Raw genomic sequence first — 23,292 nt, forward strand, 5'->3', positions numbered from 1 at the left:
ATGGCTGTGTGCCTCCCTACCGAATGATCACAGTTGCCTCACTCGCCAGTACAGACATGGCATCACTGTGTTCTGTGGCAGTTACCACATGTCCCTACTCTTTGTCCATCTGCAACAATTGGGGAAGGAGGAGTTTTCCAACATTTGTTAAGTGATTACTAGTGATGGGCAATACCAGTGATTAAATATAAATATGATACCGATTACTTTGTTCGAAAGTATCTGTGGTATCGATTACCGATACCAATAGGTATAGAGTTTTGCAATTAACACCTTTTCAGTCCGATGAACTACCTGAAAGTTTAATAAAATTACTCAACGGGCTCAGTCTGGCTTAAAATAATTATATGGCCACTGTTTTAGGGGAACATGAGCACCAAAACTGCCACTCGGTCCACTAATAAATCTTAAAATCATCACTTCCCAATGAAAAAGCATTTTTGAAAATATATTTTCAGTTAATCGGGGACTTGTGAAACTGCCTACCACTAAAGGCCACCACCGTTTACAGCTTGTCCGCCCCGAGTACGTGTTTTACCACGATTTTTCTCTGTTGATGTGAGAACCTTTGTGGCAAAATACCATCATACACTGTTGAAGTACTGAAAAAGCTTCATTTACAAAAATATAACAGGGGAGAATACATTGCTCTCATTGTTTTATTTCCCCCAAAACAAATCCCGAATTTTGAAAACCTGGCACTTATATATTTCTTTTCATCATTTTTAATGAAGCTGCTACAAAGCTGAGTTAATTCTTGCCTCCTGAAATGTTTGATATACACTGTAGCTTTAGCCAGGCACTTGTTTTGTTTGTGTCAGTCTCTCTCTTGGCAGAAATTTAATGATGATGTATTAAACTATTCTACATCAGCCATCCGAGCTCTGAGACTGTCCCCATTCCAAGATTTGATATGACTTATTTGAAAGTGGTGGTAGCGTGTTTTCCTAGGGGGATAAGTCACAATCAAATCTTGGAATGGGGACAGTCTCTGAGCTCGGATGGTTGATGTAGAATAATTTAATACATCATCATTAAATTTCCACCAAAAGACAGACTGACACAAACAAGTGCTTGGCTAAAACTATAGTATACAGTAATCCCTATACTACAGTATCTGGATGCCCACTTTCCGGACACCCCACTTACTGGAGATTGTGGGCCTGGACCTTCAGAACCCAAAAATGGCCAAAAAAAGAAAAAAATACCCCCCAAATCTGATTTTTTCCCCTCCCGTAATTTGAAATTGCCGCGCGGCGCCGAACAGCTGTTTACACCATGGCCCCTTCACCCCCTTCTTCCTCCCCCCCTCTCCCCTCCCCTGTCAGGGTTGCCATTTGGTATTTTTCATTGCCAAATGTGGGCCAATTTGGTAATGAAAAATTCGTTTGGTAATGAATCAGAATAATGCATTACCAAATGGATTTTTCACATGTTTGAGGATACACAGGATGGAGATGGTGGATTGTCTGTTCTCTATGATTAATCTGCTAGCCTACATAGCGTGAAAATAATCAACATGCTGTTAATTATAAGGAGAGTGATTACATGTATTTCCACTTGTATACAGTATACAATTAGTGAAGAATAAATGCTAGCTTTACAAATTTGGTAATGAAAAGTTAAATTTGGTGATGAAAATTGAGAAGCTTGGTAATGTGGCCATTGCGATCTGGCAACTCTGTTTCCCCGTCACCAACAGTCACTGCTTAACTTCAATCGCGAGCAGATGCTTTTCGCAGTGGATGCCACACGTGGTCGTTTTTTGTGAATAAACAGTGAATAAACTGCAATACCTCGCCAGCAGACCAAACGGGAATTTATTGTGTTGTGCAGTGTTAAGAAATTAGAATTTAGAGTGCAAAGGATTAACTGTGGAGTGGAAACTTGCGTGGTGCAGTTAACAATGTGCAGTGTTAAACAATTATAACTCACAGTGCAAAGAATTACTGTAAGTGCAGCACAACACTGGATTACTGTATGTGCTTCAAGAGTATTTTCACCACTGCCAAAGCCTTAAAGAAGGGCCACACACGTGCTGTAAGTACCCTGGCTGAGGTACAGTCACTTTTATTTCCTCATTCTTTGGTTCCTTTTCATTTATTTCATGCTTTATGTCCATTATTGGTGTGACTAGGGTCTTAAAAAGGTTTAAATAGGTGCTATGCATGTCTGGTAGGGAGTTATTTAGGTGGCATTCAGAGTTAGGCTAGGTTAGGGTCCTAAGTACCAATCCAGCAGGCACGGGCCCACTTTCCGGACATGCCTTTGGCTCTATTACATCGGATAATGGAGGGATTACTGTATACTGAACATCTCAGGAGGCAAGAATTAACTCAGCTTTGTAGCAGCTTCATTAAAAAGAACGAAAATAAATATATAAGCGCCAGGTTTTCAAAATTTGAGCTTCGTTTTGGGTGAAATAAAACAACGAGAACAATGAATTCTCTGTTATAATTTTGTTATGAAGCTTTTTCAATACTGTACTTCAATAGTGTATGATGGGACAGTATTTTGCTACATGGGTTCTCACAGCAATGGAGAAAAATTACGGTAACTGATCAAGTGCTCGGGACAGAGAAGCTGTTAACATTGAGAGACATCCGGTGGTTGATAATTTCCAGAAGTCCTTCACTGGAAAGTCCATTTTAGTACAGTAGGCCCTCCACATTCGCAGTAGTTAGGGGACACAGACCTCCGCGAAAGCACAATTTCTGTGAATGTTTGGCGCGTCACCCCCCTCCCCCCCAAAATGCCTCTACAGCCACAAATTACCCCTTGTGAGCAAATGTGTACATACTGTACCTAATAAACCATATCTGGGACCTGAAAGCAGCATAAAATATCACAAATAGTAACAGATCAACTGTATAAAAAAGTTTAATAACAAATAAGTTTTGATTGGGTATGGCTGTACAGTACTAAGTTAGGGTAAATATGTACCTGTGGACAATCCACGAATGTTCGAAGCCTGCGAAAGTTGAATCTGCAAATGTAGAGGGCCTTCTGTACTCACAATAATCAATACCTCACCATCAGTATCGATATTTGTAGATAAAGAGTTAGTATCGGAAGTATCAATATTTTGGTATTGATAGGGCCACCAATAACGATTAAGTTAGCCACCAGACCACATGGGATTACTGTACACCAACTACAGGCTAGTGGATTATGATGCCTGTCTAGCATTCATGGGGTAGTAAGTACTGTACTTACCACCCAGTGGATGAGTGTGTGAGGAAGAGAGGTTTGGAAGTCAGTGAGGCTAGGGGACTGACAAGAGACTGAGACGGCTGGATGAATACTGTGAGAAGAAGCACATGAGCAGAGATTTGGCACCGCTTTTTAACGTGACTGCGTCCGGATTGACTCTATTTTGATACGTTTATGTGGAGCTACAGAACGTGGTGAATGTTTTTGGCATATCAGATAGAGGCAGGATTCCGGTGACTTGAATGGTGAGTGAATGGAAGTGAGGCCCATTGGATTGGGCAAATTTGGGCTGTCTGGACATTACTACTCCTCACCCTGCCCTAAGGTGGGAAAGGAGGACTGGATGATGATGATGATGATGATGATCCTGAATTTTTATCAATCAGATTAAACAAATTTTTCATCAAATTTCAGATAATTGTGTATGAACCTAAGTGGTGATAAAAATTATAATAGCTTAACATATACAGCTTAACCTAATCTAACAGTCAATTGTCAAGCAAAGTCAACCCTAACTTTGGCTTAAGGCATTGGCAGGGATGTGAAAATCTTATTCTATCTGGCTCTATCTGATATGTTACTAAAAAGATGTTCAAACACCACTAATACAGTATTCCACAGGAGTCTAGCTGTCTACAGTATCTTGAAAGAAAAAACAATGAAACATTTCAGTCTTTGTGATATCTCCTCTACGTATTACTGCCCAATTTCAGGGTTATATGCCTCTGGGGTCAGGACCTAGCAATACTGATACTGATTCAGTTCATAAATCACTTCATTACTACTTTATCAAATCTAATCTTGGTGCTACTGAGTTGTCCTACAGGTACTGTACTTGGTTCTCGCAAGGTTCGCTGTCATTACCAGTCACTCTAAAACTAACACAACTCTTCACTAAAGCACACACATAACATACTTCAACTTTAAGAGAGCAATTACACTGTCTTATATGCCTATCATGATAATAACAGCTGAATATCAAAGAAATCTTCTCTTTACTGGAGTATGATTCTCAGACATTGTAAGTGACAGTCAGTTGTGGGCCTGGCATGGATTGTGACGTCATAGTGAGGGTGCATGTTTCGCGCAAGGTACAATAATCTCCAACTTTGATTAACTATTTTTTTTTCATAAATATTAAATTGGAGAGAAAAATTAATGATATTCCAATGATCAAGAGTGACCATTTTATTACTTATGTAACTTATGCATGACCATCAACCAGTCCACTGGGCTGATGCCAACATTACTGACATACATTTTTTTCTATTCAGATAAAATTTCAACTAAATAGCATTTGACAGATTTGGTTAACAAGAATTTTTTCAGAAAAGTAAAACAGTGGCTGGCATTAGGTCCCACCATTGCTTTATACCTACATCAATAAATTATCTGAACATGAAATGAACACCACCAGATAATAATTGAGGCACTGAGTTCAATACCGGGCTCAGTGCCAAAATGGCCACCAAGCACCTACATGCACTAAGTAGCTAAATCATCTCTCAATACGCCGGAAATAAAAAAATGCTAAGAAACAACCTACAAAGGGGTCAAAACCCTGGTTAAGTAGACATGTGTGTTGCACCGTCGCACCACACAGCAAAAGAAAAACCATCCGGTTCCGCACTAGTGCTCAAGGCAGGCAACTGGGTCCAGAATTCCGCCAGCTGTATGGTCGCTTTTCCTATGAGTTCAGCCTGTCTATGTTCCTTATGTCGACTCCTCGTGGTGTTGGAGCGAATGTGATTTCATTACTGGGCAATATCCAAGTACCTTTCCTTCCCCCCCTTGAAGCTGGCCAATCAGACAGTTAGACTGCACTATAGCTAGCCAATAAGCTGATGCCTGACACTACTCCCAGCAGCAGCTGTGAAGGGGAGAGGAGAAAGGACAATACTGTTCTCTCACCCGCCTTGTGGGTGCTTTCTCATTATTATAATAATATTTTTTAACCATTATTACTATTATTATTATTGCCATTATGTTTGTGAAGTTACTGGTACTTGTAGCAGTTTCTTTTTCAGGTTCCTTTTTTTTTTTCTTTTTTTTTTAAGGTTACAGGGGTTTTCCAATAATGTCCTCATACACTGAATGCTGTCTCACTTTTTTATTATTACAAGCAATATAATAATTTACTATGTTTTTCTTGATGTTTGTCATGTGGTTCGTATTTATTGGTGATTCAATGCTCCGATAAAAACACGCACAAAGTTTCCGACCTTTAAACTGCTATTATAATGAAAATAATAATACTTATGTCATAGAACTTTGATTTAATTCCACAGTACGACACTCCTGGGACATTATGCTAATATATTATTGACCTCTTATGATGTATTTCTGTAGTTATTTGTAGGATAAAAATATTTTCTTAGCCGATTGGTCCAGCAGGGTGGGGCAAAATTTTACTTCGTCATACCATATCATCATGATTAATGACATAGCACAAAATGGAGATTATTGCAATAAAGAAAATACCATTAGCTACATTTAAAAAAAACACACATCAAAATAACACAAGTGGTTAGAGAGATATCAAAGTTGTAAAGTCGCCATACTTTAAACGCATTTCCTGGCGTTTTGTAGTTTTAGCGCTTAGCCCGGTAATGAACTCAGCACCTCAATTACACCTCTGTTTGTGTAGGACAATTAAATGAAATACACAGCAAGTGGTAAGACTGCCAGCCTGGTAGATATAATGCCTGTATGTACGATTCCAACTAGTACTGTACATTGGAAATACAAAAGATCGGTCAAATGAATATTTCGATGCATTGGTAACTTTCATGAAAAGGTTGTTTAACAATGTACTCTCTGGGCCTCCAATATCAAAGAAGGATGAGTGCTGGGTGCCCCTACAACATATTCTATGTCTGGTTGATGCACCTAATACCCATGGAAGAGGTGCTCGTCATTAAACATTAAATCAAGGTGATCAAAATAAGGTTTTGTCTCTCCTCCCACAATACTGTATGATGTGTAATGTTATAAAAATTATTGTTTTTAGTGGCAATATGGTGTAAAAAGTGTACTATCAAGGGATTGTATGATATGTCTCATCCAAGTAGTTTTCTGTCCTTGTACAGTAGATTTAACAATATATCATGTACTCAGAAAAGTCTTCTATTTCTAGTATGTATTCACCTGTTCTTAATTATATCACTTCACATTCAATTATATAAACCTAATGTATTTCTACATTAAACATGTAGTGGAGATGGTATGGGGCACAAGGGTTTAAGGGTAAATGCAGATAAAACAAAAGTGATGATATCTAGGGTTGGTGGCGGTAAGGTCAAAGACGAGAGAGAGTGGCCATGTGCAGTCTGCCACAAAGGCGTGGGAAGTAATTCCATCTTGTGCGGTGTGTGTGATAAATGGGTGCATAAGAGATGTAGTGGTATCAGAGGCAGACTGAGAGATAATGCTGATTTTATGTGTACGGCGTGTCGGGATGAGCAGGTGGAGATTGTCAGATGTGAAAGGATTGAACTTGCTGGTGAATCTCTTGAGTGTGTGGAAGAGTTTTGTTATTTAGGAGACATGTTGTGTGCTGGAGGTGGGGCTGGAGCTAGCTTTGTGGCTACGGTGAGAAGTGGTCCTGACATTGAGAGGACTCTCCCTACGTGCTAAGGGGTTTTTGTATGCAGCATGTAATAGGAGTGTAATGCTGTATGGTAGTGAGACCCGGGCAGTAAAGGAGGAAGATATTCGCTGGCTCAGACGTACAGAAATGACAATGATTAGGTGGATGTGCAGTGCGTCCCAGCGTCCAAGGCCTGGAGGGGCTGGGTTTACGATGGAAGAGTTGAGAGGTAGGATGGGACTGGAGTGTATTGGTGTTGTGATGAGGAGAGGTAGATTGAGATGGTTTGGACATGTGGAGAGGATGGGGGATGATAATTGGGTGAGGAAGGTGAGAAGTGTTAATATTGGGGGTGGGGTTATGAGGGGTAGACCGAGAAAGACATGGGACGAGGTCATTAAGTGTGACCTCAGGGTTAGGGGACTGAACAGGGAGGCTGCAATGTATCGTGCAGCGTGGAGAGCCGCCATTAGGTGACCAAGGCCGACACATGCAAGCAAGTTGGAGCCTTTAAAAACAAAATTAAACGAAACACACCAAGGACAATGAATACAGTATCTGGAGGCATTTCAGTGAAGTAAATGTGTACTTTTGAGAAAATATATGTACTTATCAATATTTTTCTGTATGCATTTTATCATGAAATTGGTAAATTTTTGTCATTTTCTTAAAAACAGAAGTATACTGATACTAGTGCTTCAAATGAAACTTTGCATAAATAATCTTCTTCATCATCATCATCCGAATCTCCTTTCCCACCCTACGGCAGGGTGAGGAGTGGCAACGTCCAGAGAGCCCAAATCTGCCCAGTCCAATAGGCCATGCTTCCATTCACTCATCATTCAAGTTCCCGGAATCCTGGCTCTATCTGATATGCCAAAAACATTCACCATGTACCGTAGTTTCACATAAACATATCCGATAGTCAATCTGGATGCTGTCACATTAAAAATGGGTGCCAAATCCCTGATCATGCGTTTCTCCTCACAATATTCATCCAGCCAGCTCGATCTCTTGTGTGTCCCCTACCCTCACCGACTTCCAAAACTTTCTTCACACATTCATCCACCATATCTCTCCACCTTCTCCTTGGCCTACCTTGCCTCCTCTCTCCTTCAAATTTGCTCAGATATACCTTTTTCACCACTCTTACTGTTTTCCATTCTCTCCACATGACCATACCATCTCAGTACACTCTCTCAGATTCTGGTGTTGACAGACTTCTTCACCCAACATCTTTTACAAATCATATTATTTCGTATCCTACCCACTCTCTGTACTCCACATACATTCCTCAGCAGTCCCATCCCCACTGCTCTCACACCCAGCTTTTCATTTTCATGCCACACCATAGTCTCACATCCATATGTTAAAGTTGGCACTAACACTCCTTCCTGTAAGCCTCGTGCAGCTGCAACACTCAAGCCTCTGTTTCTTATCAAGGCCTTCATAGCACTGGCTACTTTCCTTCCTTGTGTCACTCTTCTGCGCATTTTCCACTCTTTTTTATCACTGTACCCATGTATTTGAACTCTTTCACCACTAACACTCCTTCGTGTAAGTCTCGTGCAGCTGCAACACTCAAGCCTCTGTTTCTTATCAAGGCCTTCATAGCACTGGCTACTTTCCTTCCTTGTGTCACTCTTCCGCACATTTTCCACTCTTTTTTATCACTGTACCCAGGTATTTGAACTCTTTCACCAATTCCAGTCTCTCTCCATTCACTGTAACATCACATTGGGAGCCACCTTCTCGGTCAATAATCATCACTTTACTCTTATCTACATTTATTCTCAAGGCACGACACTCACAGACATCAGCAAAACTCTGCACTAGGCTACCAAGTTCTTGTCCGGTATTTGCAAGAAGTACTGCATCATCAGCATAAAACAAATTTGAGATGTTCCATCCATCACCATTCATTACCAATGCCATCCCCCTCTCCATTACTCGTGTTTTTACTTCTCTCATCACCCCATTCACGTACTGTATGTATGTATGCATATATATATATATATATATATATATATACATAAATATATATATACAGTAGGCTCGCACAGTGCGCGAGAGATTGGGCGGTCCACGACCTCGCGCACTGGGAATTCGCGTACTGGGAATACATAATCTTATGGGAATAATTACATATGGGCGGTACCCTGTCATACCTGGACATTTTTTGGCCCTTAGAGACATAATAAAGGTCATATTTTTCAGACATTGTACTAAAGCTATAGCTACAATAACAAAAATATGGGTTGTCACCTTAATAACAGTAGACAACAGGCCTGATGACCTTAAATAACAGGGGTTCCGAGGCGCGGCAACACTTACAGCGCCGCACTCCACACCGCACCAACACTTCCCTCCACAGACTCCTCTTGAGCACCTTCCCCAGGAGCATCAAAGTCACTCACTTTGGCCATAAACCCTTCAAAGTCCAATGCTGATACTTCTGACATTGCATCCTCTTCATCCTCAACAGGAACAGGAGCAGACGATGTTGCTGGTTCCGCAATTTCACCAACTTGAGCCCGCTGTGTGTAGCTTGTTATGAGCGTCTGTCTTCTCCTGTTTATTTCTTCCCTGTGCCTGTCTGTGTAGAAATGGAAGAGTTTGTTGATACCAACCAGAAGTTCCTCCGTTCTTAGGTTGCTCACTTCCTGTTCCTTCACCTCTTCCTTGAGCTTATCCACGGCAGCAAGGATCTTGCTAATGTTTGACATACACAGCTTAGTCCTGCCTTCCATCATGCTAGGCTGCTCAACTTGACTCTGCCTGGCGTCAGGCTCTGCGTCAGCCCTGTCTATCCGTTGCAACACTTTCTCGGGAGGCTGTTCCTCAGTAGCAGTGTGCACTTCTTGTATGTCCGCCAATGTGACGTCCTCGAAACCTGGTACAGCTTGTGCTGCTGTCAGTGTTGCTGCCTCAGCTTCGGCCAGTGGTTGAATGGCCATCTCCAGGGTTGTGCATAAGTGAGGCACGAGCATTCGCCACGCATGGTTCACCGTTGCAGGTGTAATCTGGTGCCAGGCTTGTAGGAGAAATTCAGCTGCGTCCTTCACCGTAAAATTACGCCAAAATGCCTCAACAGTCATGGCATCTGTGGCAGGTCAGGATACAGGTGCTGGTGGAGATGGAATGGGAGCAGATGCCTCATCAAGGTCTTCGTCGTGATCTTCTCGTAGGTCATGAAGCTCCTCTTGTGTGTCTGTCTTCCTGCGTAGGTAGTCGTACACTTGCTTATGGTAGAAGTGCTTCACAGTGGCGATTACTTCTTGATCCAGTGGCTGCACTAGTGACGTCGTGCGGGGTGGCAGAAACACAACATGACAATCCTTATGTAGATCTTCAAGGTATGGAGGGTGACTTGGTGCATTATCAAGCACAAGGAGCATCTTAAATGGAATGCCCAGTTCCCGACACTTGGCCCTGGCATCAGGGACACACCGCCTAGTTAACCAGTCTGCCATAATGTTCCCGGTCATCCAACCATTTGCGGACTTGTACCAATACACGCCACTTGCATCCATGTTCGTGAGGTTTTTGTAGCACCTTGGGTGTGAAGCTGTGTGTACAACAACTGGCCTCATCTTGTGGCTCCCAGACAGGGTTACAGTGAACATTACCATCATCTTACACTTCTGGAGCTTGCGACCAGAGGCTTGTTTCTGTTTTTTGGCGATGTAAGTTGATCTGGGCATGGCCTTGTAATATAACGACGTTTCATCGATGTTGTAGATCTAGTCCTTGGTGTACTGTCCCTCTTCAATAATCGCTCTAAATATCGCAGGATAGTCTCTCGCGGCCAGCTCGTCGGCAGAGGCACGTTCACCAGACACTTTCACGTAACGGAGTTCCTTGCGCTTGAGAAAACGGTCCAGCCATCCAACCGATGCCCTGAAAGGTTTTTCCACTTTTAACCTGCGAGATGATGCCTTGTAAAAGAGCTGGGCTTGGTTCCGAATAAATCTTCCATTCAGTGGAACACCTTCCTTTTCCTTCCTCATTATGAAGGTGGCAAGATAATGCTCCATTAGTATCATAGCACGATTTCCCACCCGCGAATGGCCGTCTAGGTCAGAGGCACCGTACACCTTCACTACAGCCTTTATGGCTTCATGGTTCTTCCACACAGTTCTCACTGTAGATTCTGCCAGTCCCAGGGCTCTCCCGATGGCAGTGTTTCCTTGACCCTCCTCCTTCATCTTAAAGATCTTTAACTTGGTGGTGTGCATCAGAAGTTTCTTAACTCTTGGGGTTGGAGCCATGGTGCGGCGAAGTACAGGCAAGGATGGAGCAGCACAAAAAACACCACACGTTGTACACGACAGGTTAGCTGTAGAGAGCGGATCCGCACAGTGCACGAGCCAGGACTGTTATGGCGCGCCCGCTCCCTTGTACCCCAAGCTGCGCAGTAGAATGCCTGGGAATTTCTGCGCATCAACATGACGACACGTGATGCACTGTGTGAGGGATGGTCGCGCACTAATAGAAAATGGCATTTTTGAGCCACTCCTTGCCTCTCCCTCGCGTTCTGTGCGGTAAACTCGCGCATTCAAGGGTTTTTGGTTATGATTTTTGGTCACTCGAGCACAATGCGAATCACGCACTGTGATGACGCGCACTGTGCGAACCTACTGTATATATATATATATATATATATATATATATATATATATATATATTGAACAAACTATGGAGACATCACACATCCTTGTTGCATCCCCGCACCGATCATGAACCATTCACTTAGATGCCCATTTACCCTTACACATGCATCACTACCACCATAAAAACTCTTTACAGCAGCTGGCAACTTACCATCTACACTGTACATGAACAGAACCTTCCACAGTCCTTCTCTGTCTACATTGTCATATGCTTTTTCCAGATCCATGAATACCACAAACACCTAAATGTCCTTCTCACAAGCCTTCTCCACTATCTGCCTCACTGTAAGTATTTGATCCACACATCCTCTGCCACTCTTAAAGCCACCCTGTTCATCACACCAGGACTCCTGATATCTCTCTTACTTTCTCTATAATAATTCCTCCATATACCTTCCCTACCACACTCAATAAACTTATGCCACGATAATTCTTGCACTCACTTTGCTCGCCATTCTTTATGTACAGGGGTACAATCACAGCCTTTTTCCACTCTGCTGACACAGTTTCACTCATCAATGCCATCTTATATATCTGCAACAAGCACTTCATTCACCTCTCTCCACTAACCTTAATCATCTCCGTATACACCTCATCAACCCCAGCTGCTTTCCTATTTTTCAGCTGTTTCATAGCATTCTTCACCTGTGAAAGTGTTACCTTTCTTGTCACAGCATTCCTTCTCTGCACATCCCCAAAACCAATCATGTTTACAGCCACTCTGCTCTCTCTACTCCCATTTATCATGCTTTCAAAATATTCTTTCCATCTGGCCCTTACTTCATCCCCATGGGTTAATAATCTACCACTTACATCCTTCACACATTCACATTTCTTTCTGCTGTCACTTCTACATTTCCGCACCTCTTTCCAGAATAGCTTCCTATTTTCAGGGTGATTTGCATTCATTTTTCTTCCTACATAATAATTTACCTCCTTCCTTTTCCTCTTTACTAGTCTCTTTATGTGCTTCTTGCTCTCAATAAATTCAGTTCTTATTTCAACTGAACCTCTGTCCTGTAACCACTCTAACCACTACTTCCTCTTTTCCTCCATTGCTATCTTAACGTCTTCATCCCACTATGCTGTACCTTTGTTCTTTGTTGTTACTCTGCCATTCCACACTCTGCTTAATCATTCCTAACTAAGCAATCCCTATATGCATTCCACAGGCTGTCCAGATCCATTTCATTCCAATTCACTGATTCTATCTCTTCCCCTACTTTAGTCCTGTATTCATATGCCATTTCTTTGATCTTCAGCTTCTCAACTTTCAGTCTTTCTCCCTGACTGCTCCTCTCTCTCCTGGTCCACCTCACTCCTCTCAGCTTGATTCTGCATACCACAATCATATGATCTAATAGATCTCCATATCGTCCTCCCAGCAGCCACTCCCAGCATCGAGCTCTCTACGAGCATGTAATCAATCAGGCTCCTTTCAACATGATCCTCGTTCCCTCTATACCATGTATTTTTATGTGTATCTTTGTGTTTGAAATCCATCCATCATCCAATTCTACGCTGTCCCATGAGAAGCGTAGGTGCCCGGGGATAGGCAAGTTGGTCCTGACATTTAAGATGAGAGTGACCAGCCTCACTCATCCCTGAGTGAGGGATGAGTGAGGCTGGTCACTCTCATTACATAAGCAATAAACCCCAACCACCCCTTGGATATAACGCTTCACCGGCTCAATCCTATTAGAGCACCATAATTACCCACAAAACTAGCAGGTGCCATAATTTGGTCATGTGGTTACCACCCAGCATAGTAAATGGTATCCTGGTGTACAGGGAACCATTTGGTTTGTCACTCAGTGTACAGTCACCCACAGACAGAAGGAAGAGGATAGAATGAGGGAAAGAAAGACAGAAGAGGGAGAGTAAAGTCACCCGTGTGCAAAAGGACGAGGAAAGAATGAAGTAAAGAAAGACAGTAGAGGAAGGAGGTGAGGAATGGGCAGACACCCATGAGCAGCACTACATTGAGTGTGTTTCAAATACGAGTTACAAATGCAAAAACTCCTTTCCTGACACACATCCTTCAGTTGCTTAACATTATCATTTTCTCCTGGCACTCCATTACAATTCATTGTCATCCTCAGGAGCAGAGCCTACTCTTCTATTCATATCACCCATTATGATCACTTCATGGCTCCTGGGAATTTCTCCCACTGCTTCATCCAGCTCATCCCCAAACCTTTCTCTCTCTCTCTCACTCCTGTCATCACACAGTGTGTACGCTACAATCTCAGCCACTTTCACCTTCTCAAACTTGAACATGATATACATACATCTCGAGCTGACACATTTGTAATCTCTCATTCCACTCTGCCACACTTCATATCATCAAATGTATACAAATACAAGTTAAAAAACAAAGGTTCCCATTAACTGTCATCCTGAGGTTCTTTTGTTTGAATAAAGCACGCTTTTGTTCATCATCATCATCACCATCATCATCATCTGGACCTCCTTTCCCACCCTAGAGCAGGGTGAGGAATAGCAATGTCCAGACAACCTATTTTTGTTACAAATAAAAAAAGTTATTACTTTGACAGCACCTTATGGCTTCAATTTTGTGAATTAAATACTTTTGGCAGCATAGGTAAGTGAACCTGCACCATGAAAGACAATACAGGAAATCAGAACTCTCAGACACGAACCACTATCCTGCAGTGAGGCCTAGAAGTGGTTGTACATTATGTCAATCACCAAAACTTACAGCATTATTTTCAGAAATCTGCTTGGAGAGTTCCTCTAGTTCCATCTTCATGTTCTTGTTCTTCCTGGTGTTTCCCTTTGTCTTCTTACTTCTGCCTTGACCACCATTACCTCTTTTGGATGCTGCTGATTTGCGTTTGCTTCTTCTGTTAGATTTATTACTTCTGAAAAACCAAGTATGAGAGAAGTAGAAATGGATCTGCTGAAATGCATATCTAAGCTGTGTAAAACAGAACTAGCAACATAAGAAACAATACAATATAGGTATACCTCAATATACGATACCCCGGTTTAGCGATGGGGGTAGAAATACCACCATACCATGCCTAACAATGGCCAAACCCTAGTTTAACAATGGGTTTTGATTTTTTAAAACCAATTTTGATGATATTTTAGACTAAAATTGTGTGTTTAGGTTGATTCAAAAACTGATTTTAGACTTGGATTAATGTGTTTTAGCCATAGGTGGGGTGAATCTTGTCATTTTGGGTTTCAGCTTACATCATCATTCATCATCATCATCCAGACCTCCTTTCCCACCTTAAGGCAGGGTGAGGAGTAGCAATGTCCAGAAAGCCCAAATTTCCCCACTCCAATGGGCCATGCTTCCATTCACTTATCCTTCAAGCCCCTGGAAACCTGGCTCTATTGGATACAGCAAAAACGTTCACCACCTTCTGGTACTTCACACAAATGTATCCAATAGAGTCAATTCGGATACTGCCACTTTAAAAAGGGGTGCCAACTCCCTGATCATGCACTTCTCCTCACAACATTCATCCAGCCAGCTCGATCTCTTGTGTGTTCCCTAGCCTCACCGACTTCCAAAACTCTCTTCCTCACACATTCATCCACCATATCTCTCCACCTTCTCCATGGCCTACCTCGCCTCCTCCCTCCTTCATATTCGCTCAGATATACCTTTTTTCACCACTCTATTATTATCCATTCTCTCTATGTGACCATACCATCTCGGTACATTCTCTTCGATTCTGGTGTCCACCAACTTCCTCACTCCACATCTTTCATGACTCACATTATTTCGTATCCTATCCACCCTCTGTAATCCACATACATTCCTCAGCAGTCCCATCTCCACTGCTCGCACTCTTGACTTTTCATTTTCATGTCACACCATAGTCTCACATCCATATGTTAAAGTTGGCACTAACACTCCTTCGTGTATGCCTCATGCAGCTGCAACACTCAAGCCTCTGTTTCTTATCAAGGCCTTCATTGCACCAGCTACTTTCTTCCATGTGTCACTCTACTTTCAACTTCTTTTGCACATTTTCCTCTCTTTTCTATCACTATACCCAGGTATTTGAACTCTCTCACCAATTCCAGTCTCTCTCCATTCATTGTAACATTGCACTGGGAGTCACCTTCTCTCTCAGTAACCATCACTTTACTCTTTTCTACATTTACTCTCAAGGCACGACGCTCACTGACATTAGCAAAACTCTGCACTAGCGTACTGAGTTCTTCTCCGGTATTTGCAAGCAGTACTGCATCACCAGCATACAACAAATTTGAGATATTCCATCCATCACCATTCATTACCAACGCCATCCCGCTCTCCATTACTCGTGTTTCTACTTCTCTCATCACCCCATCCACATATTAATTGAACAACCATGGGGACATCACACAACCTTGTCACATGCCCACACCGATAGTGAACCATTCACTTAGATGCCCATTAACCCTTACAGATGCTTCACTACCATCAGAAAAACTCTTGATGGCACCTAGCAGCTTACCATCCACACCATACATGTGCAAAACTTCCCACAATTCTTCTCTGCCCACTCTGTCATATGCTTTTTCCAGATCCATGAATGTCATAAACACCTTATGGTCCTTCTCACAAATCTTCTCTGCTATCTGTCTCACTGAAAATATCTGATCCACACATCCTCTGCCACTCCTGAAGCCTCCCTGTTCGTCACTCACTAGGACTTCTGATATCTCACTTACTTTCCCTATAATAATTCTTCCATAAACCTTCCCTACCACACTCAATAAACTTATGCCACGATAATTCTTGCACTCACTTCGCTCACCTTTATTTTTTGTACAGGGGTACAATGACAGCCTTTTTTCCCCTCTGCTGATAGTTTCACTCATCCATGCTTTCTTATATATTTTCAACAAACACTTCATTCCACTCTCTCCACCACAGTTAGTCATTTCTGTATACACTTCATCAACCCCAGCTGCTTTCCCATTTTTCAGCCGCTTCACAGCACTCTTCACCAGTGCAAGTGTCAAGTCTCCTGGCACTGCATTGCTTCTCTGCACATCCCCAAAATCAATCATGTTTACAGCCACTATGCTCACTCTATTCCCATTCATCATGATTTCAAAACATTCATTCCATCTGGCTCTTACCTCATCCCCAGGGGTTAATAATCTACCACCTACATCCTTCACACCATCACATTTCTTTCCACTTTCACTTCTACATTTCAGCACCTCTCTCCAGAATAACTTCCTATTTTACTAAGTTTGATTTTCCAGACTTATATTTGATGATATTCAGATTTTACTTGTTGGTTTTAGCAAGTTATTTACAGGTGTTAGGCATAGGTTATCTTCTTTTACAGCTGCTAGGCCATTTATACTGGTTTTAAACTTATTTTTGGACTCATTTGGGTGGGTTAAGGACTTGGTTGGTGGTGGTGGGGGGGACCCAAGGCTCAAAAATGCATCCTAATACTTTACAAGTCAAATGTACCCCGAGATACAATACCCCACCTAAAGATGGGTTTTTACTTAGCCAAATGCATCGTTAAACCGGGGTATACCTGTAGTTCAATCATTTGAACCAGGCAGATTATTAAAGCTTTGCAATTATTTCTCACAGCTTAATGGTGGAATATGACAATATAATTGTTCTCCATCCTTTCCATAGCACTTTTCATGGTTAATCCCAAAATTGGTGTTCATCAATTGTTTCAGCACACCATTAAAAATGAAGAGATAGGAGGAGTACACCTAGGTAGGGTGAACAGTGTATGCGGGCTGATGTGAAATACATGCAAGATGTGGATGGTTTGGAAGCCTTAAGTTAAGGATCACAAAAAGCAGAAGAGGTACAGCTTGGTGGGGCATCGAAGCTGAGAATGCAGGAGAACAAAGAAGTGGCTAGGGTAGATGGGGAAAAAAAAAAGTGGGGGGGCTTCACATAACTGAAGAGAATGTTTTAAGAACCGGAAACACATGAAGAGACTAGTCATTGTTGCTGTTACTCAACCCCAGTTCATCTGACTGGAAGCACACATCAACCATAGGCATGCAACTGCCTCTATGAGGTTGGCTTGTTGTCCCACTGGTTCCCTATACCACTACTGATGCTGCGCCTGTGTGTTAGTGTGGCAAGTGCTGTGCTGTGTTCCATTATGTGTGTGTTAATGTTGTATAGATCTATTCTACAGGCAGGGCACATGTCATATGTGATTCCATCCAACTCAAATCTAAGCTGGTAGCTGAAGAGGGTCAGGTGATATCCAGATTTAAGCCTAGCTAGGTGAACTCTTATGTACTGTACTGTACATCCGTATCCTTTATAAAGACTGGAACATGCTTGCATGCATCGGCCTTAGTCACCTAATGGTGGCTCTCCATGCTGCTTGATCTCTGGGATTCTCCCTATTCAGTCACTTATCCCTGAGGTCACACTCTGTGACCTATCTCAGGTCTTTTGTGGTTTGCCTCTTGCATCCCTATTCTCGAGTTATACCTTTCACACCTCCGCACCTAACTGCCATCTTCCACTCTCTCAACTTTCCTAAACTATCCCAATATACCCCTCCTCATCACAGCACCCATAACATCTAAGTCCCATCCTTCCTCTCAACTCTTTAATCGTAAACCTAGCCTCCCCAGGTCTTGCATTTATGGATGCACCACACATCCATTTAATAGTTGTCGTTTCGTACGTCTGTGCCTATGAATATCCTTTTCCTTTAATGCCCAGATCATACTACTGAACAGCATTACACTCCTAACACTTGCCACATACAAGGATCTCTTAGCACAGAGGGTGAACCCTCTCAAAGTTAGCACAGGCAACAGCTCCCTGAACTTCCTCCAATTGCTCCTTACCCTAGCCACAGAGATAGCTCCATCCCCACCTCCAGCACATAACATGTCCCCCAAATAAAAAAAACTCCCCCACACACTCAAGAGACTCTCCAGCAAGATCAATCCATTCATGCCTCTCAATCTCTACATTCTCTCCCCAACATACCACACACATGAAATCATCCTTATTTTGCAGCCTACCATTAATACCACTACATCTCTTATGCACCCACTTACCAAAAACACTGCACAAGATGAAGTTACCTTCTATACCCTTGTGGCAAACTGCACATGGCCATACACCCTCTGCTTTACAGTACTGCCACCAACCCTGGATATCACTTTTGCTTTATCCATGTTTATTCTCAAACCTGAGTCCCATTTCGTCTCTCCATTTCCAAATGTTTTCCTCTGCCTCCCTCTCATTCTCGAGAATCAACAAATCATCAGCATACACTATTTCCAATGCAAGAGTATTTCTGAAGTCACGTGAGAGAGCTTCGAGCACCATGACAAACAGTATGGGGCTCAAGACTGACCTTGATGCATGCCAACATTCACAGAAAACTCATCACTCAAATCTCTGTTCACTCTCGCCATAAAATAGATCATAAATGAGTTGACTGTGTATCTGGAAAAGTGTATCTTGGAATCTTATACCTTAGGGGTGTGGTGCACCTTTCCTATCTCTGTGTTTTCCTTTTCCTACATTTGGATCCTCCACACCCTCTTGAATACTGTGAAAATGAAGTATGATGATGATAAACTGGATCCTACAAATCCCTTGAACACTGTAAAAATGAGTTATGATGAAGATAATAATTTTTGCTGGAGCATATGATGATAGTCTGTGCAAATATATTCAACCCGGTGTATGACAAAATATACAGCATATACAGTTTTTGAAACTTTTTAATGTGGCTTGGGATAATGGTGGAATTCCAGAAGAGTGGAAAAATGGAGTGATTATAAAAATACCAAAAAAGGGAGATTTAAGTGTATGTGGCAATTGGAGGGGGATAACTTTGACACCTGTAGTTGCAAAAGTCTTTTCCAAAATCTTGTTGAACAGAATAGAGCCAGTAATTGATAAAATTTTAAGAGAAGAACAAGCAGGATTTAGAAAGGGTCGAGGTTGTAATGATCAGATTTTTATTGTAAGGCATCTAATGCAACAAGCTAATGAGATGAAAATGCCACTTAACATGTGTTTTGTGGATTTTGAAAAGGCGTTTGACAGTGTTTCACGTGGAGCTATGTTGAAAATTATGAGATTCTATGGTATACCAGAAAAGTTTGTAAATATTATTAGAAGCCTGCATGAAGGTACTTTTTGTAAGGTAATGGTGGGTGGTTCTTTGAGTGATCCATTTCAAGTTAGGTCAGGAGTGATTCAAGGTGGAGTTCTTTCGCCATTGTTGTTTGTTTTGGTTATGGATTATGTTATGAAAAAGGTTGTAAGGAGAACAGGTGCAGGAATTAACTGGAAAGAAAATAAGAAGCTGATGGATTTGGACTATGCTGATGATATTGTACTGATTTGCAGAAGTATTTACGAGATGCAGAGGGTGCTCGATTGTCTGGTGGAGGAAGGAGCAAAAGTGGGATTGGTAATAAATTGTGGAAAGACTGAAATTATTAATATGAACGTGGAGAACCAAATCGATTGTGTAATTGGGAATAATGTGGTGAAGAATGTAGAAAACTTTAAATATCTGGGAACGATTGTATCATCTAATGGATCATTAACCCCTTAACCGCGGGGCGTCACTTTCGTGACGCTTGGGAGCAAGGGATCATACCGCGGGGCGTCGCTTTTGTGATTCTGTGTTATTTTGAATTCACCCGGGCTTTCAAGTGGGGGCTTGTATCATCTATCAGTACTGACAATGTCCAACACTAGTCAGCACTCCTAATCTCATCTGTACTCCCATCCATTGTTGACAATTTAGCCATTTCTCCCCGTTCTTGACTCCCCTCCCTACCCCCCCTCCATTACCCTATCCTCTCGCCTGCCCGGCCATGCTACGCTAAGTAAATCTTCCCTGGAATTTTTCACTGATTTCATCCATTGAAATAAGCCCTATGTCGTATTCTTATACCAAATAATATATACAAGAAAGAAATCAGGTAAGTGAGAGTGCCATACACCTGGAATTGGCTAATTATCACCTGACAACACCTCACGTGCACTCGTTCGCTAATTTTTGCTGTTTTTTTCCCCTTGAAATATGCCGTATAATCTATTTTCGTAATAAATATACATGTAAGGAGAGAAGGGAGAAGCCTAAGTGATATTTACATTCACCTGGAACTACCTAATTTATAATGTATTGTCTAGATTTCCTGCCAATCATATCAGTGCTACACAAAGCTGTTTCAAGATTTAACATTGGTAGCTCTGATTATATATCTCCTAAGTAGGCCTCTAATCTATTTTCGTAATAAATATACATGTAAGGAGGGAAGGGAGAAGCCTAAATGATATTTACATTCACCTGGAACTACCAAATTTATAATGTATTGTCTAGATTTCCTGCCAATCATATCAGTGCTAGACTTAGCTGTTTCAAGAAGTAATATTGGTAACTCTGAATAACCCCTAAAGCAGGCCTCTAGGCTGGCTGGCCTGGCCCTTGCATTATCAGTGTACTCTCATCTTCCGAAGTGAGAGGACGTATGTTTCATCTTGCTGACTTCAAGGCCTTTTTTCACCCCCATGCAAATGGCTCTGTGACCTTTACCCCCTACTAAACCTCGTGTGGAAAGAGGTAAAGGGCTGACAATTGATAAAAGAGTGACTACGATCTTTCTATTGAGTAAAACAGTGCAAGTGGAATTGTAAATAATGTGTAAATAATGTGTAAACAGCAAGTGAAAGTAATGAATGTAAATATACGTGAACAATGGAAAATAGTTTTATAAGTTATTTCAAGTGACAGTGCACAACACAGTGTAAATAAAATAGAAATGTAAATAACGTAAATAAAATAGAGAACGTAAATAGAAATGTAAATGAGTAGTATTATAAGAATACGAGTATATATCCTAGGAGTAATGAAAGTGAAAGTTTCACTCTAGCATGTCTGAATGCTATGAGTTATGAGAGTGAAGATGAAAGTGACATTCACTCTCAATGCCAGTATACAGGACGAGAAAGTGAATGCTACGTATTTTACTGAAAGAAATTGAATCCCTACAGTGACAATAAACTAATACTACTGAAGGAAACTTATGGATAAAGACTGTAGATATATATAAGTGTTATATAGTAATAGAAATATAAAGTGTGAGGGGTTTTATGAATAATAAATGACAGACTACCATGAGCGAACTAGTGCCAGTGCGACGATCAGACGCGCTCGTAATTTCCATTGCTTTCACAGTGTTTTTTTTTTTGAGTATGGATCCCAAACTACTTGAAAATTGTAGAATAGTGTTTATAGTGTTTGTATCTGGCTGTGGTAATCATATTACGGGTTGTCGGGAAGTGTAAAGTGGAGACTTCGTTACCCTACTTCAGAGGTCTCCACAAGTCCTACGGTAACCGACGAAGGCTCAACAATCATTCCAGGAGAAAGCTGAAGGTATGTGCCATAAGCATATGTAATTTTATTATTCTAGGACTAATAACTGATTTTTTGGCAAATATTTTTTGAGAGTCTGTCGGAGCCCAAATAACCCCGCGGCACACGCAAGTCATTGGTAAACAAGCCCGCGGTGTAGGGGTTAAACAATGAAATTGAGGAGAGGATTAGACAGGCTTGGCGAGCTGTTGGAATGTTGAAATCTGTTTGGAATAATAATATGCTTTCGGTACATACTAAAGTGAAAATTTACAAGTCCATGGTTAGACCCATTTTAATTTACGGGCATGAGTCATGGTACAGTACAATTGCAGCAGATCAGAAAGTATTAGGATTTGAGAATAAAATACTGAGAAGGATTCTTGGGGTAAAGTGCCAAGACAGAGTTACAAATGAAAGAGTAAGGGATATTAAAAGAGTAGAACCAGTTAATGAATATGTGAGACTGTCTCGCTGGAAGTGGCTGGGGCACATATACAGAAAAGAAGGTTGTTTAATACAGGATGTGCCAGAGTGGATTGCTAGAGGAAGAAGAGGCAGAGGTAGGCCGAGGGAAACCTGGTTGAGGACAATGAAAAAAGAAGCAGGAGAGGAGTGTTGGTGGGACCTGAAGGAGATGGCAAGAGACAAATATTGGTGGACAGAGTTCATTGAGACCCTATGCATCCCGTGGGGTGCCACAGGAAATGATTGATTGATTGATTGATTGATACAGTTACATACGATTTCAAGATGTCTGAGTCATCCAGTAGAATGCAGTCATCATTGTTCAAATCAACAAGGCTGCAATCATTGACACTTGTGTTACTGATGACACATTCAGCTATTTGTATGTCATCTAATTCCTCTGAATTCTTTAATGCAGTGTCAGTGCCATTAACAGCTGTGGTAGTGGTAACTTTGCCATCTTCTGATTCGGATTCCTCAAGTTCCTTCATTTCTTTCCATGCATCCTTTATGGCCTGCTTATGAAGAGCTGAAATGAAAGGGATACATTTTATACACAAATATTAAAATACACGTGTGAATAAGCTTTGTTCTACTGAGCCCTAATGCATCCAGCTGAAATGGGTCTCTGAACTAAAAGCTCATGACATGGGACTGTATATTAAAGTACGGAAATGAGGACTTGGCATCCACTCACTCAATATTCCATTACCTGTGATTGGCACTATACTGTGTAACAAACTAAATGGTTCCCTGTTCCAAGTTTCCTGTAACGCAAGAAACCAGTAAATTCTACTGTACATGAATTATTTACAGTGCACAGTGTATCTTGTGCATGGTGGGAGTGGGGGGTTTGGCAATTTTCATTTCACCTTGTGTATATGGTATCTATATATAAAGCAGTGTCTCACAGATGAAAGTGCACTAAACAAATTTCATCCATCCATCATCCAATCCTACATTGCCCCATGAG

General features: G+C 41.6%; 1 protein-coding gene across 1 annotated transcript in view; it reads right to left on the reverse strand.

Moving 5' to 3' along the window:
• The window catches only part of LOC145413829 (uncharacterized), a 54,813-nt gene that overhangs the window by 7,253 nt on the left and 24,268 nt on the right, over positions 1–23,292 (reverse strand). The window contains exons 3-4 of the mRNA XM_080283491.1: positions 22,596–22,848; positions 14,198–14,360 (exon numbers count right to left, since the gene is read on the reverse strand). Coding sequence (XP_080139617.1) covers positions 14,198–14,360; positions 22,596–22,848 — 416 coding nt within the window. The remainder of the gene's footprint in view (positions 1–14,197; positions 14,361–22,595; positions 22,849–23,292) is intronic.

The sequence above is a fragment of the Coenobita brevimanus genome, chromosome 97, assembly GCF_032717465.1.
Source record: "Coenobita brevimanus isolate Jiangsu-jjx chromosome 97, ASM3271746v2, whole genome shotgun sequence".
Classification (NCBI taxonomy): domain Eukaryota; kingdom Metazoa; phylum Arthropoda; class Malacostraca; order Decapoda; family Coenobitidae; genus Coenobita; species Coenobita brevimanus.